This window comes from Cololabis saira, chromosome 2 (genome assembly GCF_033807715.1).
Source record: "Cololabis saira isolate AMF1-May2022 chromosome 2, fColSai1.1, whole genome shotgun sequence".
Taxonomy (NCBI): domain Eukaryota; kingdom Metazoa; phylum Chordata; class Actinopteri; order Beloniformes; family Belonidae; genus Cololabis; species Cololabis saira.
Window position 1 is genome coordinate 22,400,156 of NC_084588.1, and position 19,835 is coordinate 22,419,990.

Below are 19,835 nucleotides of genomic sequence, written 5' to 3' on the forward strand. Positions count from 1 at the left end.
GTATGTATTTATTTATTTATTGATTTATTTTCTGCTATTTTGCTTACTTTTATACTCTTTTATACTTTCATAGTGGGTCGTAATTTAGTGATTTTATTTTCTTGCCCTCGCGATGTAAACCGGAAGTTCCACATGTAACTTGACGACGCCACTTGTAGTTACATCTGACAGCTGGGAGTTGCAGGGTGAGGTTTTATATCTCTCCACTTTCTGTTTGGAGCTCGCGTGTCGATCGATCCGTCCAATTTTACTGCTCCAGACTGAGAGGGGCAGATCCTTCATGAATCCATCAAAAAAGCTGGCTTGACCATGTGGAAACTATCCGGAGCGACACTGTGGTTGTGTGTGTTCGCGGTGCTGGACACCAACACAAACTGGGGCTCTTGTTCACCGGCCAGCCCTCGAGGTTTTGGTAAGTAATCTGCTACACTTTGCTTTCATTTTCGGCGCAACTTCGCAGATTGTTCAGCTCTGGCCGAGCTGTTTCTCACCTGTCATTGTTGGATAAGTTTGTCCAGAGCATTTGTAAACTTCCCTGACAACAACAAGGCAGATGCAAACCGGGGTTTCTTTATCTCGGTTAGCAGTTTTTTATAATTTCAGTTTTGTTTCAGGTAGGATAAACTGCGCACTCATCCTATATCTTAGCAGCTCTGGGTCTGTCATGTTACATTATCTTCACTGTTTACTCGAGTGTTAGTCAGTACTGGAGTTGAGGGGGGATGAGGGGGGATGGCATCCCCCCCTGAAATAAAAACAGTCCAAATCATCTCCCCTTTAAAACTGCCATCCCCCCTTTCCATCCCTTATGTCATTTCATCAATGAATGTGGTTTTACTGCTATTTCAACATTTAGAGTCATCACCAGAAAAATAACACCAGAAAAATAACTTATTTGACAATTTTCACCTGTTTCAAGTACATTTTCACTTGAAATAAGTAGAAAAATCTGCCAGTGGGACAAGATTTATCTTCTTATTACAAGCAAAAAATCTTGTTCCACTGGCAGATTTTTCTACTTATTTTAAGTGAAAATCTACTTGAAACAGGTGAAAATTGTTGTTTTTTCCAGTGATGAGTCTTGTTTTAAGTGTAATGAGATTGTTTTACTAAAATGAGACATTTTAACTAGAAATAAGACAAATATTCTTGTTAAGATTTTGAGTTTTTGCAGTGATCCATTTTACCTATCCTGTGAAGGACAGAGTCATATTGATAAGTTCAGAAAACTGTTTTTTATTGTTGTGTTTTGATGTATTTGATGTAATCCCAGTGGATATTTAAAGCTTACAGAATGCTGCATTTAACTGTTGCTATGTCATTCCTGCAGTATTTCTGCAGGTGTTTTGGTCAGTGCTATTTGTAATATATTATATTATTTGTAATCAGCACAAATTATCTGTCCGCATATGATCAAATCCACCATCCCCCCTGATTTTATTTTACAACTCGAGTACTGGTGTTAGTACCAGTGAGTGGCGGAGAGACCAAGCTGTAATATAATAATAATAATAGCCTACTATTATCTATCTTGAAAGGTCTGCGTGTGCCTATTGTACATTAAACTGGGGTTTTTATTCACTTTCAGCTAAAAACTCTTAAACATTTTCTCAAACTGTAATGTGCATCCTCCTTTTGTCAACATTTTATTTATATTTCTGCCTTATCCCTTATAGTTTGTCAGCATTTAACGTGAACAACCTTACTGCATTATTTCTAGGGTATTAACTCTGGTCTTTAACAGGTTTAGTATATTTATTGGTCCCCAGGTCCACATCATTATACTCCCACCTCCTTCCTTCACAGTGGTAGGCTTCTCCTTGACACAGCCTTTATGACTTACTTAACTAGTTTTGATTTAATTGATCAAAGTATGTGCTTTTAATGTTAAAGCTTCTTTTGTTTGACCTTTTTCCCCCTTAAACTACAGATTGAGTTCTCCTCGTGATGTCTAGCTGTCATAAAGACACTGGTATCCACTGATAACGCTCATGCCAAGGCCGAAGTGCTTTTCCATGTAGTCAGGAGCTAGGGGATGCAAGTAGTACACTGTTAGAGGTGTCTTTTCATTAGGACAGCCACTGTATCTCGGATCAGGGATGTTGAACCTCCAGATTATTATTCCTATCTAATCTCCAAGTCTCCCTTTTCAGATTTTGTTTAGACGTCACAATCCATGTTAAACACAGAGGGCCAAAACTAAGAGTTCCAGTCTTTGCAAGTCATTTTATTTTCGTGTTCATGCAAAAAACTCAATGGAAATCAGTTCTAATTTTATTTATGTGGACATTTCAATTACGTGGTTTTCAAAAATGCATCAGTGATCACATAAGGCAATTTCTGTCCTTTAATTCTCAGCTTTGAGCCCATTTGTTGAATTTGGTTTGTTTTGAATCTGATTGATCATTTTGCAAAAGGAAACCCATTCAGATGCATATGGCAACAAAATGGTTCAAGCATAGCATGTATCAATGTAAAATATTTAATCAGCTCATTTTTGTTTTTCGTTCTTTTTTCTGTCTGCACATCATCTCAGACGAGGATGCTTTGGCCATTCAGCACGCAAGCACGGGGAAGTGTTTGGGTAAAAAGGACTCGGCAAACTTGAGCCTCGTCACCTGCAACTCAACCAGCACATCTCAGCTGTGGAAGTGGGGCTCGGGTCACCGGCTGTTCCACGTGGCCACGGCGCGCTGCTTGGCGCTGGACGTTCACTCTAAGGCTCTGGCCCTGGTTGACTGTGGCTCCAGTATCGGCCTGCAGTGGCAGTGCCTGCACGGACAAGTTTACACCGTTTACCAGATGGGCCTGGCGGTCAGCGAGGGCAAAGTTACGGTGAAGCGAGACGTCAATGACACTTGGGTAAGGGGAGGAACCCAAAACAACATTTGCCAGAAGCCTTATCGGGGTAAGTGTGGCCTGCTCTCTCTTCTCTAAAGAGACTAAGGCCTTTCAGTACCCAGCCTGTTTAATGCTTGACTGTCGGTTGAGAAAAGAAGAGGAAGTAGTATTAAATTCAGTTTGTGTTGAGTTTACCAGATTAAATGTGGCAGAATCTCCTCCTGAACTGGAAGTGAAGTTATTTCGATCTTTTGGTACATAATATCCACAGAAACAGGTTCTGATGCATTTTAAACAAAGTTGTCATTCCTCTGAGCTGATTGCCTCTTTTTACAAGAGCATAACATGACATAGCAAATTCCAGTTTAGGGAGTTGACTTGGGTCGCCTACATGCAAAGTACTTACGTATTAGGCGCTTACATACTGGCATTTCTTTGCGGAATAGGCTATGTCCCTTTTGCCCGTCACGGTGCTTGTATGTAAGATCCACTTTCTGGAAACGCGCACCCGAGGTAGACCAAAAGGTGTGAAAAAAGAGAGGCCAGTCGTGTATGTAAGGCCACCCCCCCCATTCCTTAATCGAGTGAGAAATGTGAGAATTTAACATTTTTCTGATCACACTGTAGGCGTGCTGACCATACTCCAGGGAAAAGCAGCGCTCTTAGTTAAAACCTGCTTACAAATGAAACAGCAGCAGGTGAGGAAGACCCGGACACTTCCAGCTGGAGGAGCTGCAACGCTTTTTTCCCTGTACTGATGCTGTACATGCAGCTGAATCTGTCTCGTTACAGTATTCAAACCTTCCCGGTCAACCTCCCCACATCAGCACACACACAGTCACACTCTCTCAGGCTGCTTACGCACGCCCCTGTCAAAAGGACCGTAAGAATATAAAGAAAGTTGATGGCATCTTCTCCTCGGCTGTTTTTATTTTTATTAATATTAAGGTGATTGATGCCGTCTGTCTCGTTTCACGCACACAACGTGAAACGAGTGCTGGTTCGTCTATGTAAGGACAAACAATTATGGTATTTTTCCCTCTTTCCTGAGCCAGTATGTAAACACCAGTGGAGTAAATTTGGTGTCCCACTTTTACGGAAAGGTTACAGCATGCCAGTATGTAAGCTCTTTGGACGACCTCTGTATTTTCAAGGACTTCGTGCCGTTTGTAACGGCACATTACAGCATTTCTGAGGTGTATGCCAATGTTAACACTCGCTTTCACTTTCTTTTCAGGAGAAACACTTATACTAGCTTCACTAAACCCTTGTTTTCACATTGGAAATCGTCTAGAGAGATTGTAAGGGATTGTTAAAACAATTTTTGATTAAATTGCAGTACTATTTAGAAGGTTTAATTTGATTTCAGAATGTTTTTTGAGGGTTTTCCCTGTTTTCAGTTTGTTTGGGAGTCTGGACAGTTCTACTGAGGTGCCTGAAATGTTTGCATTCACAACTTCCTGTTCGTTTACCACATCAGCAGGAAACTTGTAGGTTTTACATCAAAGATTGGGCTGCTGCCTCATACCACATAAAAGAGGCTTTAAAACAACATGAGCTGAAAAAGATGGTGGTGTTTCTAACTAACTGAAGCTTTTTTTTTTTTTCAAAACTTTACGCTACATACTCCTGACTACAATGCTTTCCTTATGTAGTATTTGTCCATATGTAGTATGCTACTATGAAAACGCCTTGCATTATGGGGTATGGTGAATAGGCTGGTTAGTTTACGGTAAAGATTTTCCCAACATTATCGTGCTATCTGGATACTTTTTTTATTGTGTGCAGTTGCTTGTGTTGTGCCACAGATAGGGGGCGCTGTTTCAGTTATCAAGAGTTATTAATTATTATTAATAATTAATAAAGTAGATTATTTATCAAATTGAATTATTCAAAATGACTTAATTATTTTCGGGGCACCACCTGGGATTTAACCAGGAAAATGATAATTTAACAGCGGGATCAGTCTCAAAAATAGGGATTATTCTGCAGAGTAGCAATTCGTTGAAGACAATTACCAGTTCGGCTCTAGCTCTGTCAAACCAGCCATTGTAACAAAATATATGTAAAACAACACAAACGACTTCTCTCATCAAAATCAATCAGAATTTATTTACATCCAGGTGTCAAGCAGGTGGAAAAGCGACACCATCTAATAAATCCTGACGGCACTCTACATTAAAAACATAAAACACTAACCATAAAGAAACAACAGGAATAAAACGTTAACTGCACAAAGAAAAAGAAATCAAAAATAATAAACACGTGGTACAAAACTTCCGATCATCTGTGTTCCAAAACAACTGGCTCCACGTGGCTGGCAAAGATGGCTGCGCCATCGTGACACCACGTGCAATGAGAGAAATGGCGATTGCGGTGTTTAAACCGTGATCAACTGGCGAAACGGCGCTACAAAATGAACAACAACAGTAATATGCATATAGTAAACAACGTTGCACACAAATATATATAATTTATTTTTCGGTTGTCTTGTATTATTATTGTTTGTATTGCTGTTTGTGTCTTTCTTTGCTGCTTATGCTGATTGGTTGTTTGTTCTCCTCTGCATCTGATTGATGTGCCTGTTTGCTCCTACCAGGTTAATTGATACCACCTGAGCTGATCATGTGACTGCTTACCTGAGCTGATCATGTGACTGCTTACCTGAGCTGATCACGTGACTGCTTACCTGAGCTGATCATGTGACTGCTTACCTGAGCTGATCATGTGACTGCTTACCTGAGCTGATCATGTGACTGCTTACCTGAGCTGATCATGTGACTGCTTACCTGAGCTGATCACGTGACTGCTTACCTGAGCTGATCATGTGACTGCTTACCTGAGCTGATCATGTGACTGCTTACCTGAGCTGATCACGTGACTGCTTACCTGAGCTGATCATGTGACTGCTTACCTGAGCTGATCACGTGACTGCTTACCTGAGCTGATCATGTGACTGCTTACCTGAGCTGATCATGTGACTGCTTACCTGAGCTGATCATGTGACTGCTTACCTGAGCTGATCATGTGACTGCTTACCTGAGCTGATCACGTGACTGCTTACCTGAGCTGATCATGTGACTGCTTACCTGAGCTGATCATGTGACTGCTTACCTGAGCTGATCACGTGACTGCTTACCTGAGCTGATCATGTGACTGCTTACCTGAGCTGATCATGTGACTGCTTACCTGAGCTGATCATGTGACTGCTTACCTGAGCTGATCACGTGACTGCTTACCTGAGCTGATCATGTGACTGCTTACCTGAGCTGATCATGTGACTGCTTACCTGAGCTGATCACGTGACTGCTTACCTGAGCTGATCATGTGACTGCTTACCTGAGCTGATCACGTGACTGCTTACCTGAGCTGATCATGTGACTGCTTACCTGAGCTGATCATGTGACTGCTTACCTGAGCTGATCATGTGACTGCTTACCTGAGCTGATCATGTGACTGCTTACCTGAGCTGATCACGTGACTGCTTACCTGAGCTGATCATGTGACTGCTTACCTGAGCTGATCATGTGACTGCTTACCTGAGCTGATCACGTGACTGCTTACCTGAGCTGATCATGTGACTGCTTACCTGAGCTGATCATGTGACTGCTTACCTGAGCTGATCATGTGACTGCTTACATGAGCTGATCATGTGACTGTTTACCTGTGTTTAAAGACCTGCTTGAAGGAGAACCCTTTGTCTTTGTTATCTGCCTTGAAGAAGACCTACATGGCCGAAACATGTTGGCATTTTTAACTTTTACTTAGCCATGATTCAATAAAGGCTTTTTATGTTTTTCTAACTTCTTGAGTGCCTCGATTTTTCTAAATTGTTGCCGAAGAGCACCTGAAGTATACTTTTCATACACCCAGCAGCACTCCATGCGTTTGTAGTTAGACTTAACGTTGCACACAAAGTTAGCTCTAAACCGCTCTAAATTAAACTGATCGCCCAAAACCATGAAACCTCACGCCTTCCGGTCTCCGGATCTGGGGCTGCGGGCTCTGACCGGGGTTTCAGTCCGAGGCGGCCTCGTTTCTCTCTGCTTCCAATTCTGGAAAGAAAAGGGACAGTAGCTGCAGCGTGCCTCACGCCGGCTCCCTGGTGCCGGTCCACGGAGCCTCTAAACGCTGCCTCGCTGCGCACGGGGCCGGTTCCGTCCGTCGGAATTGCGGCTCGTCCGTCTGTGTTGCCGGGCTGCGTTGGCTTCACGGGTCCAAGGCTGGAGCTTCTGCGGCGGATTCTGGTTCACTTTGGCGATCGTCCCTGGAACGCCACGGTTCCTGGTGAAGGAGAGGCTCGGAATGGAAAAGGGTTAGAGAACAGGAAAGTCAGAGAGTGCGCCGCACTCGGATCGAAGCTTACGTTTGGCCGGTCAATCCGGGTCCAAGCGGCTCCCTCCCCGCTCCAGCTGTCAGGAAAAATGGGGAGACGTGGTCCGGGTGCGCTGGTCGGCAGGATAGATCTATCCTGGGCTGGGAAAAAGAGAGTGAGCTGGGGAAAACTGAGGTTTTGCGTTCCGCGGGCTGCAGTGACGTCATCAGCGCCTGGTCAGTGATTGGACGCGCGCCCTTCGGGCGCCACCTTATTTCACACCTGCAAAGCAGGCTGGGATTTGGAGACCTTCACAAAGCGGCAATCTTAGGTGAAGCTTTAAAGCTGATCCCCAGATGAGGATTCGGACAGCTTTAAAGTTAAATTTCACCGAGAAACAAATGTTCAAACATTCTTAAGAGTTCACATGATCACATGACCACATGACAGTGGTCCAACACTTGCATTCTGCATACTGAGTACTTCATTTTGGTGAAATCTGTATGCGTGAGTAATGTAGTATTCAGTTTCAGAAACGGCCTAAATTTATCTCACGTCATTCCTCCTCCAGCGATGCAGAAACTGCTTCTTTTTTTAAATTTTTTATATCTCACTTGCGGAGGCTTCTTCTTCAAGAGCTCAAAACTCGGCGGTGAAAAATCAGATTGAAACTTAAGTGTTAAAGGATTTTGTCAAGTGGCTGGATGTTTTTTTTTTTTTGTTCTCAATTAAAAGAGGGAAGAATGAGGTCAGTAAAAGGAAGCAGTATACCGTGTTGAGAAATCTTCAATAAATTGATTTTACAGTAAAACATACCAAAACATTTTTTTTTTTTAAAGTGTGTAAGGTAAAAAAAAATAACCAGAAGAACAGCAAACAAATCATATGGGACAAAAAAGACAATCCGCCAAAATCTGAAAACAGATCTCTATTGAGACTGGAGTCGACAGAGAAAAGTCCAATAAATTTGCTTCAGACTGATGTGAAAGAAACGAGGATATCTGATTTGGCAATTTCAATTCCTCCTTTCATGTGTAAAGAAGACATTTTAGCACATTTCAGTGTGAGCCGGGCAACAGCTGCTGCAGCAATCTACAAAATAAGAAAAACTAAACCTTTTTGAACCATAACAGCACAAAAATCAGCTCTTGTTCACTGAAACTGAATATCGAATGAAAGATAAACATAAAATATGTACAGCAAATAGTTTCACTGTTTTAGAATGGGATGAAAATGTATACGTGCGTCTGTTTTTTTACATTTAACTGCATCGGAAATGTTTCACTGCAAAAAGCCTGTATGACTTGATTTTCCCCAGCGGTTCCTGCTGTTCTAGTTTCTGATTTTGTTCACTCTTTAATATTCCGTGTTCACAGTCATCTAATTCCTTCGCTGACATACTTAACAGTTTGCATCTTGAAAAGAAGTGTTTGACATGTGCAGCGAACACAAGGTGTTTGCAAGAGATCTTTGACTTTGTTCTCGTCTTCTCTGCGTGCAGTCGTCCACACCTCTGGTGGGAACTCAGCTGGAACCCCCTGCGAGTTCCCCTTCAAATACAACGGCAGCTGGTATCACGGATGCCTTCCCGATGCAGATCTCCCAGGACTGTCCTGGTGTGCTACTTCCTCAGACTATGACCAAGAAAAGAAGAAGGGGCACTGTCTAATACCTGGCATGTTTCCTTTTTTATCTATTCTATTCTATTGCTTTTTTCTTGCTTTTTAAAAAAATATTAAATACTTAGTTCTTCCTTGCATTTTCAGTGGATAATTGGATGTTTTCCAAAACACAATCACTGACCTGAAGTGTACCAATAATACTCAGTGTCTACAGGTCATTATCACCCTCACACTAACGCTGTGTCTCTGACTTTGCAGAAGACGGCTGCCACTCCCTGTTTGCTGGCCCAGAAGGGGATTCCTGTTATGAGTTTGTTTCCACTGCAGCCGTGACCTGGCATGAAGCTTTGGATTCGTGTCGTAGTCAGGGAGCGGATTTGCTCAGTGTAACGGAGTCCGATGATCTTAACTCCAAAACTTGTAAGACTTGACTGAGTACTGTGAATGTCACCTTCCCCTATTTGGTCTCGCTTCCAGTCATCTGTCTATCTATAAAAACGAAAACTGTTACCGACGTCATGACGATTTCATGTGTCCAGCATTATCGCACCTTTAAAATTTCAACCAAAAGTGATTTCAGATGTAAAGTGACTCTCTTACTTTGTAGAAGTTGTTTTGACAGGGGGCTTTCCTTTGTTTTCCTTCGTCCAGAATATCTGTTTGTGTTACTCATTTGGTGTGTGTGTGTCTGTGTGTGTCTGTGTGTGCTTTTGTCACTTTCGTCCATGACTGTCCCCTACTTATGGTCCTATTTGTGTGAAAATTAGTCACACGGCCACTTCTGCATAAAATCTCGATAAATTGAGGCAACTGTTAACCTAGTTGAGACAGAACCCTTTTATCTTCTTCTGCTTTTTGTTCCACTTTTCTTGCTTTTCTCCTCCAATGCCATGCTGTGGGATTTCCACAGACGTATTGCAGAGACGATCAACTGAAAACTGTTAAAACAAGTTCAAACACTTGTGACATATTTAAACAGCTCTGAAGGCTTGCGATGTGTGGCAAGGTGGCAACCCCACTTGCCACCTTGATGTTTGTAATTTTCAAACAGCCATCTTTAGAAATCTGAAAAAAAAACAAAACAAAAACCCAAACTTCATTACCTCTTTTGTTTAAGCTTTTGTGGCATTCACGTCATTGTTATCTAAGCTTATCCCTAGACTTCAAGCGACTTATATCCAAAATATCTTGCATTGATGCTGCAGGCTGTGCATACTTTGTATTGGTGACAATTAAACCGCTCGTTTTGTGAAGATGAGACTAAATAAGGAGCAGCAAGACAACAGGAGTGTGTTGCTATCAAGCCTGTCGTCATTAGATTCAACTGCTGATGGTGACATGTGATAGATATTCCTCAAACGCCATCTCTCCTTCTTAATCACCTCCTATTATATCTGTGTTTGTTGTTTTCCTTCCTGTTGGCACCAGCTGTTTCTGGGGACACAGTGAGGAACTGACATTGGGGACAAATGCTGTTAATCAAATATGATTGTCTCATGAAAGCTTTTTTTGGCTCAAGACTTAAGAATTCATTGCAATAACATGTTATTTTTCTGCAAAAGAAATGTCTAGGTCACAATTTAACACGTTAACTCTGGATAAGAACTTGAGATTGTGTCCTTATCCTGTTTTGGCGCCACTTCTGGGTGCAGTTTAAATCTGTGGTGATTATGCAAATCTTATGTGAATGAAAACACTTGCTATATGTTTTTTAAATTCCTTCATAGCTTTTGCATTTTATATGAGAATAGACACTTGGTTGTAAGAGTTTTAGATGATCCTTAATAGGTATTTATTCATTTTAGCTACCCATCTGCTTTCTTGAACGTACGTCTCCCGTGGTTTTGCCCTGTACAGTGTTGGATGGCCTTGGTGACATGCCTAAGAAGATGTGGATCGGCCTTCACCAGTTGGACACCTCTCAGGGTTGGCAGTGGTCCGACGGCTCCCCGCTCTCCATCTTGCGTTGGGAACAAGGTACAGCAATTACTTTTTTTTTGGGGGGGTGGGGGGGCTGCCCCTGTGTTTCTTCGTAATCTCTCCAACTGTGTAAATTGCTATGAGCGTCATCGTTGTCCCACAGTAAAAGTTGTACTGTTGAAATTTCTAAATTGCATAGTGGCATGATCATAAGACTTTGCACCTTGTGCTTTGTATTTTGCGGCTTCACTTCCTTGCAACACTTGCTACTCTTTTGCAGTCTGAGGTCTGTGTGCCGTTGATATAAAAATTGAAGTCAGCCAAAGAGACAATGTGAGCAGTGTTGGGAAGAAGCTGAGAGTGCCTGGTTGTTGGATTCAGTGGGGCACTGGGGATTGTTAGTGTCACAGAATAATCCATTAACAGTAATGAATGGATGGCTTTATTAAGCCTGCTTGCTATTGTGGCATGTTTTTTTTTTCTGCTTTATGGAAGGTGTTGGTGTGTTAGCCATCTGGTCTCTCGCTGATGTGGGCTCCTAATGACTGAAGACGTTTATAATGTGTCAGTGTGGCTGCTGGCTCTTTTGTGTTGGAGTGCTGCTGGAACAAAGTGTTTATTGTTTCACATCAGTTGAAAACATTGTCCCGGTTTGGCCTCGAAAGATACCCAGTTGTATTTTCTTCTTCTCTACTCTGCTCACAATCGGGGGAAATATTTATTAACATTTGTTGTTGGGGCGTTTGACAGGAATGCCATCCACTTCCATGATCATTGAGACGGACTGTGGCGTTCTGAACTCCGGGAAGAATTACGAATCTGAGTCATGCAATAAACGGCTGCCGTACATCTGCAAGAAGAGGCTGAATGCTTCTGACACAGCAACAGGTGTGTTTCCTACACCACGGAGAGTATATTCCATCTGAGTCACATTTAAACCTCAGAGGAGCTATGAGTCAAATTCTTCCCCAAATGAACCAAAATGTCTTTTTTTCTTTTTCTTTCTACAGAGCCATTTGTATACAAGGAGACACTTTGTGCAGAGGGGTGGGTGCCATGGAACGGTTGGTGTTACAAGTTAATGAAAGATGAGCCAAAGAGCTTTTTGGATGCCCAGAGTCACTGCAACACCACAGAAGGAGGAATTTTAGCCAGTTTTCACTCCATCGACAGCAAAGAGATGATCAGCACTCAATTCCATCCAGGTAAAGCTTCCATGTTCATCTCCCTAGTGTTACTTTATTTGGTGATGAGATCTGAACTTTATTGTTTGGGGCCATTCAAACTCTCTTACCGGGAATATTTCAGGGAGTATAAAATTAACTGATTTAAAGCCTATTTAAACCAAAGTGTGTCACTGATCTAAAAATAAAACATAAGAAAATGCATTAAACATGTTTAAAAAAACCACATAAATAAAAATGATGAAACTCATAAACTGTCAATTTGAGACAAAAGCCAAGGAGAAAAGATACACCTTGAATAATATTTTAAAAGGTCCTAAAGTGGGAGGAAATCTTATATGGGGTAGAAGTTTGTTTCCTAGTTAAGAAGCAGTCTGATGCTGTCTTGTTTTAGTTTTTTATAAACTCAGGAGGCACCAACAACTACAGGCAAGAAGCCAGTTTTCTCATCATTGTCTGAAGCTCTTTTTATGAGGGGGAAACAGGAGCAAGGAAATGAGGGGGAGGCATCACTAGACTATGACATAAGGAGGTGGTAACTCATTTATCTAGCTGCTTTTAAAAGCTACTGATCAGATTTTAAAATCAACCTTGTATGGAACAGAAACTAACACCAGTGTGATATGGTCTCCCTTCCTCTCGCCTGTTACAAGGTGGTCAGTACCAGCTGCAGGTGTCTGAGAGATAAGTGGTCCCTGCCCACATATGACGCATGTCAAAAATCAAAGCGAAATGTTATATAGCTTGTGTGATAGTCCACATTTTCTTAAGGTGAATGTTGGCTTTTACTTTTGCTATTAGCTGGAAACCAATGAAATCTGTCAGTAAAGTATCTTATCAAAGTATATTTCAGGACTGCACAGAGGACCAAACACAGTGACCTCTGTCTTAATTTCAATAGCTTTAGAAGAAATAATGGCTTGTAGATCTATAAATCATCAGCAAAGCAGTGGAACAAGACAGTGTTTATTGTAAACAGAATGTTATGTTCAGCAAAATCTAAAGAAGCTGTTAAAAAAGAAAAAGAAATAGAACAGCAATGTGACCAGAGTTAACTGCTGAAATCAGACGATTAAACATTCAATACAACATTCAACAAACATTAAAAAAAAAAAAAACAATATATGAAACTTTTTATATATTGAGCTGCATTTAAACTACTTTCTTATGAACTTTGGTATGAATGGCAGTTTAGAGATTGACATGAATTTAGAAAAAACACTGATGGATCAGTGCTGGCATATTGTGTAAAGGTCCCCAAACAGCTATTAGAGGTTTTAAAAGAAAAAAAGACTTTGATTAACTCATTCTGGGATTTGTAACAGGGATGTTACAATGGAGAAATGTGGAGAACAAGTTAAAACTGACGTGGGGTGGCGGGTCATGGGTGGGATTTGTTGATGACAAGACTAGGATGTCAGCAAGCCCCTCATCCTCAGAGCCATGGAGGACAGGACTCAGCAAACTGCACAACTATGATCTGCGACCGGCTGCTAAAATGATAGACTGCGCCTTTGCAACACACTAAACTCAGGTAGTTAATGAACTGAAGAGCCAAATAAATGATTTGCATCCTACAAACGCATCAGCAGGAGTGGTAAAGTGATACTGCAGGTAATATCCTGCATCCAGCTAGCTATTCTGATGTTGGTGAAGCCTGAGAGGCCAACCAAACAGACACCGGGCTGTCATGTCACTAGTCCCACTGTATTCCCTCCCCTCAACTCCACTTGAGAGCCTATAGGCGCTTGCATACTGGCATTCTGTAAAATTCACATAAAAGTGGGCCATCAATTTTACTCCATTGGCCTTTACATCGTGGCAGCTGAAAGCACAGTCCTGCAACGTCGTAGCAATGTGTACAGTCTGCCATCTTTCACAGCAGAGACTGATCATCAACTACAGGTAGCAATCATCAAAAAGAACTTAAATGAGATGTCAACGCAGATCCAGCGGTTGATGAAGATGCAAAGGGATAATTTTGAAGTCATTAATACTTCAGGAAAGCAGCTGGTCCTCACTGACACCCTATCCAGAGCCCCTACAGGCGAAGGCGTGAGTTCAACTGACAAGGACATACAGTCCTATCTGAACTTGTTGCGCTGCCTTTGTCAGACACAAAATCTAGACAAATTGCCGAGGCAACAGCAAACAACACAGAAGTGCAACGTGTCATTCAGAACATGGATGAAGTACGGCCAGCAGGTTCATGCCCACAGTTTTACCATGTCAGAAGCGAGCTGAGTGCTGTGAACAGAATGCCTCTACGGGGCGGTTTATCACCTGCTGAGCCGCTAATGGAGAGAAAGCTTTGCACAACAGTGCCAAGTCAACCAAATACTCTTTTTATATAAAAACCTTCTTTTTTTTTTTTTTTTAAGTAGCCTGTTGTCAGACCTGAAAAAAGTGAGTTTTAGCTGCTACAAAAGCATTTACAATCTAGGTTACTTGCCTGTGGGGATGGTAATAACTACCAAGTAATAAAGGAAGTTGAAAGAAATCCTTTCAACTTTATACCCTTTAAAGATCAGGGCTTATACTGAGACAGTTATTCAAGCTACAACAAACACTGTTCTCTTGCCAGACTAATAATTCAATTTCGTGTCATGTTCCAGACGGCAATTTGTTGGATGTGTGGATCGGTCTGTCCGGCGTCGGCATGACCTCCACCGTTTTCAAGTGGACAGACTCAAACCCCGTCACCTTCACCTACTGGGACCAAAAACAACCTACCCAGCCCACTCAGGAAACGGCCTGTGTCTTCTACGCTGGGGAGGTTTGTGTGTTTTTGTAACAGTCTGCTGATTTCAGCCCGTGTTTGTGCTGCTGTAGGGTGTGTACTGTCAATACTGTGTATTTGTTTCCCTTCATGCAACTATCTAAAAGTTTCCCGTATTGGAATATGGGCCGTATTTATTAGATAAATAAAAAAAAACATGACATATTACATACATTATATAATTCAGCACATAAAATAATACACAGAAAATCTTTTTTTTCAGTGTTTATTTTAAAAATATATTATTATTGTAGATATTATTACAAAAACTCCTCCAATTTAGTTTTTAATCTATTTCTAAATAATACATTTTTGTATCCTCATGAATAGATTGGGTAATTTTACTTCTTTTTATTTGTTATAGTCCTTATTTTACCGTAAAATTATTGAGTTCTCAGAAATTCAAGGATCAAATATGTAACATCTGGCTTTATAGGGTCAACCAAAATGATGCCAAGATATTTAACAATGTACTTGTTTTCAAATATTGTTTCTCTGCCAAGTGGTAGTCAGGTACTTGCTTTTCATTAATTGGTAACTGTAAAAGCACACATTTTGTTAGTTTTCCTACTCGTTAACCAAGTGCCAAGGAGGCAAGACACCGTCAAAGATGAGAAGCTCCACAGGCCACAATTATAATCAATAAGAAATAGAGTAAAGAAAAGAGTTAAGGTGTTGCAGTAGCCCAGTCAAAGTCCCGACCTGAGTGTGATTAAAATGCTGTGGCAGGATGATAAAAGAGATCTATTTTAAATGAACGCCTGCAAACTTCAATGAATTAAAGCAATGCTGCAATAAAGAATAGACCCTAAGTCTAACAATGATAATGTCATCCAGAAATTATTGCTTCAACTCATTTGTGTTGAAGGTGTGTCTGCAGGCTATTAAATCATGTGTACTTGGATTTCAGGCATTGGTTCCGCATCTTGGTTTAGTTTTAATTAGATAATAATGACACCATCTAATGTGTTAAGTGTTGTTGCTTATTTGAAGTTGTAATTACCTCATTGTAAGACTCTGTATGGATCAGATGACTATTTTCATCATGTTCTTAAATTAAAAGGTAATTGCATCTGTTCTCCACAGTCTCATGCTTGGCGGGTTGGCGACTGTACACAGAGGCTGCCTTTCATGTGTCAAAAACAAGGAAAAGTGAATGAATCTGCGGCACAAACTGGATGTAGCTTTGAAGATGTGAGTATTGTCAGCATGACCCAGTTTCTCCCCTCCCCCCCTAAAATAAAGAGAAAGAAAAACGCCTGGTGTACTTTGTACAGCTTAGCCTTAATGTAATGAAGGTTATCCTCAGTCTATGCTTCTTTTTCTTTCATATATTTATGTTTGGAAGGGATAACTGTCCTTCTACACATGTTGTGCATGACCTTGATAGTCACAAAAATGTGTAAATGCCATCCAAGTGTGCAAAGTTTAAAGTTTGCACATCTTTTTTTTTTGCCTGCCAGAACTGAAGTGATGTATGAATATAGCCATGAAACTTTTATTTGTAGTAAAGGAGCTAACATGGACACTGGTATGACAGTTTGTAATAGAGTCAACTGCAGAGGATTTGTTGTGCATCTGAAACAGTTTTTTTGGAAGCTACATACTTCTCCATATTTTCATGTAATTTGATTGTAGCCTAAGTCTGGCTGTTTTCAATTATCCAGGGTTGGAGGAGGCATGGTAACTCCTGCTATCAAGTGAAGACTGAACAAGTACACTTCAAAGATCACTGCAACTTTACTATAAGAAACAGGTAAGAGCTTCCTTATTTGTTCTGTAGTGAACCACATTATAACCACTGCTTAAACACAAAATGTGCCTGTCTTACTATAATAGAGCAGGAAATAGTCATTCATGTTTGTTTTGTCTTCCCAGGTTTGAGCAAGCCTTTATCAACCGTCTGCTTGTAGAACATGTGCAGAAGGAAGCTCAGTATTTCTGGATAGGGCTGCAGGACATCAAGGGCACAGGAGAGTACCAGTGGATGAGCCAAGATGTGGTTACATACTCCAACTGGGGCTGGTTTGAACCAGGTTAGTAATAACCACCCGGCTATTGCACCACAAAGTGCAGAATTAGCGTATCTAGTGTCAAAACATGGTTTTGGGTAAAGACAGACACAGGTATTATGGTGTCCTGTTGTCTTGTATGTAATCCTGGACCTGTTTTACAGAACCTGGTGGTTTAAGTCCAAAGTTTTTTTTTTTTCTTTTTTTAAACCCATTTAATTTGGTATATTTATATATAACGCATCCATTTATTAATTATATTTAATATTGCAATTTTCTCAAAGCAATTGACTTTTCATCATTTCTGTCATCAGTATTTCATGCATTGTTGTTTTGTTGCATACGTAAGGTCATATATAATCAATATGAAAATATATACTAAGCCAGATAACATTAGTCTGAATATAGTGAGACTTTTAAACGGGTGGCACACCGCCAGTTTAAATTGTAGCACAGATTTATGTTATTTCCCTTTGGGTATTAATAAAGTTTACTGAACTAAACTAAAGTGAAGTAAATTAATCTTCAAGACAATAGACTCCAAACCCAATTTCTCTGCTTTGTTTTTTGTTTAGTTTAGTTTAGTTTTTTTGTGTGTGTGTTTCATACTAATGACATGATTTATATGTTCTGTGTTTCTAATGTAGAAGGGGATGGCGGTTGTGTTGTGATTTCCACTGCAAAGCCACTTGGCAAGTGGGAGGTGAAGAACTGCACCCTGTTTAAAGCCGGTACCATTTGTAGAAAAGACCTCGGTGCGCCTGCACCTCCAGAACCAGAGGTGGACCCTAATGCTACCTGTCCCGATGGATGGACATCCCAGCCCAACATCAAGTATTGCTACAAGGTGTGTGTGTGTGTGTGCTTATGCTATGATCCCACATTATTTGTAAGAATTGCAATGTGAAGATTAAAGATTTGCCAAATTTGATCCAAATGGAAACTTGCCTTTTCTTTTTAGCAGCATCTTATTACAGATATTATTCCTACTATGCAAAGACCTACTATGCAGGACTAGCTAAGCAATTTGTGCAACCTTGCTTTCTGTAATGGGATGTAAAGGGATCATTTGTCTGTCGCTATTTACTTATTTTCCGTATACATAATGTTAAAGTCGATTTGGCTTATTTTGCAATCTTACAAGTATGTTGCTTCATATCTTTTTTGTGTTCAACTGTTTTTTATTATTTTGTTGATGCATACAATTAAATAGAACAATTATGGACGCAATTGTATAGCACCTTTAAGTCCCCCCCACCCACCCTGTAGCCATCCAACAAGACAACAATAAGACAACCACAGGACAAATGTATGTTGCTTCACATCTGATGTTTTAGGAGCAATTTTTAACACGTATTTGACCTTCTCAGGTGTTTCACAAGGAAAGGCTTAGCAGGAAACGCTCCTGGGAGGAAGCCCAGATGTTCTGCCAGTCTTTAGGAGCCGATCTGCCGAGCTTCACAAATATGGCTGAGATGCGGGCCCTCCACAGCACCATGAGAGAAACTATCAGGTAATAATAATAATAATAATGAATTAAATTTATAATGCACTTTCCATTCGGAAATCTCAAAGTGCTTACAAAAAAAAATAAAAATAAAAATAAAAAATAAAATAAAAAAATCATTTATCAAAGCTGGCATATGCTTTGTTAAAAAGGTGAGTTTTGAGTCCTCTCTTGAAAGTGTCAACTGTCTGTGGTTCTCTCAGGTGGGTGGGGAGGGTGTTCCACAGTTTAGGGGCAATGGAGCAGAAGGCCCGGTCACCCATAGTGACTAGCTTGGTTTTGGTGGGTTTGAGGAGGTGGTTGTTTGCTGAGCGGGTGCGGGTGGGGAGCTGAGGATGAATCAGCTCCTTGAGGTAAGGGGGAGCGTTGCCGTGGATGCATTGGTAGGTGAGTAGGGAGATCTTGAATTCAGTCCGGGAGGAGATGGGGAGCCAGTGCAGTGAGTGGAGGATGGGAGTGATGTGGTCATATTTGCGCACTCTCATCAGGATCCTAGCAGCACTGTTCTGTATGTATTGGAGCTTTTGAAGGCTCTTGCTTGGGATCCCGATGAGAAGTGCATTGCAGTAGTCTAGCCTGGAGGAGACGAAGGCGTGGACCAGTTTTTCTGCATCTTTCGGGGACAGTATGGGGCGGAGTTTGGCGATGTTTTTGAGGTGGAAGAAGGAAGTTTGACGGAGGTGATTGATGTGGGCCTCATAGTTGAGGTGGGGGTCCATTCTGACACCCAGGTTGGTGATGACGGATGACAGAGGGATATCCTGGCCAGAAAAGGTGATGCATGTGATGGGAGATGACTTGACCTGGTGTGGGGTGCCGATGAGCATGGCTTCTGTTTTGCTGCTGTTGATGCTGTTGGTGAGGTACCCACCAGATGCACACAAATCCTGTCTGCATTTCCTTTTCAAATGTTACCACAACCTTATTCATCCTATATGATGCCAACACCACCAGTCACTTCAAGAAAGATGTAATTCCTTAGACGGTATTGTTAAATCTGTGGCTCTTTTTTTGTTTAGATACTATAAACATTCAGGACTTCACTTGAACTTAACAAAAATGGAAAAAAAAGATCAAAACTCTGACTTAAATCTCAACTTTATTGTCAGTTTTCAATGGTCATCTTCAAGAATAGTCCCATCTTACATTCCTTTTAAAGCAAATCCTCAGATATTAGTAGGAACAAAGGTCAAGTGCCATCATTGATGCTGGTGTGCTGGTGTTGTTGCAGTGATAATCGCTACTTCTGGGTAGGCTTGAACAGGAGAAACCCAGATGATCCCTCCTGGGAGTGGAGCGATGGCCGGCCTGTGAGTACAAGCCCAACCCCAAACCCTAACACAACACATTTTGCATCATATTTGCAGATGAGGAATTAAAGGGAAACCCACAAATGTGTTGCCAGAAAAGCCTCTGTGTGCCTTTTGAGCTGAACCACTGACAATGATTGTGGAAATGCTTTGTAAAATGTAAGCCAAAATCTTTCCATAGATGTTTAGTTGGATTTAAGTCTTGACACTTTCAAGGCTTTGATTAATGATACGCATTATTTTCATGACTAAGTCAGTCAGCGTCCATTGTCCCTTGTGAATACAGGCATTGTTATCCTGGAAAAAAACAACCCTACATTTAGAATAGAAATACTCTCAGGTTAT

General features: G+C 41.1%; 1 protein-coding gene across 1 annotated transcript in view; it reads left to right on the top strand.

The window, feature by feature from the left end:
• Positions 1 to 158: 158 nt before the first annotated feature.
• Positions 159 to 19,835, top strand: part of ly75 (lymphocyte antigen 75) — a 34,149-nt gene continuing 14,472 nt past the window's right edge. Inside the window, exons 1-14 of the mRNA XM_061740984.1 lie at positions 159 to 412; positions 2,537 to 2,908; positions 8,658 to 8,831; positions 9,037 to 9,198; positions 10,636 to 10,755; positions 11,449 to 11,586; positions 11,709 to 11,903; positions 14,498 to 14,658; positions 15,748 to 15,855; positions 16,329 to 16,417; positions 16,540 to 16,697; positions 17,321 to 17,520; positions 18,044 to 18,186; positions 19,412 to 19,490. Coding sequence (XP_061596968.1) covers positions 310 to 412; positions 2,537 to 2,908; positions 8,658 to 8,831; positions 9,037 to 9,198; positions 10,636 to 10,755; positions 11,449 to 11,586; positions 11,709 to 11,903; positions 14,498 to 14,658; positions 15,748 to 15,855; positions 16,329 to 16,417; positions 16,540 to 16,697; positions 17,321 to 17,520; positions 18,044 to 18,186; positions 19,412 to 19,490 — 2,202 coding nt within the window. The 5' untranslated portion in view covers positions 159 to 309. The remainder of the gene's footprint in view (positions 413 to 2,536; positions 2,909 to 8,657; positions 8,832 to 9,036; positions 9,199 to 10,635; positions 10,756 to 11,448; positions 11,587 to 11,708; positions 11,904 to 14,497; positions 14,659 to 15,747; positions 15,856 to 16,328; positions 16,418 to 16,539; positions 16,698 to 17,320; positions 17,521 to 18,043; positions 18,187 to 19,411; positions 19,491 to 19,835) is intronic.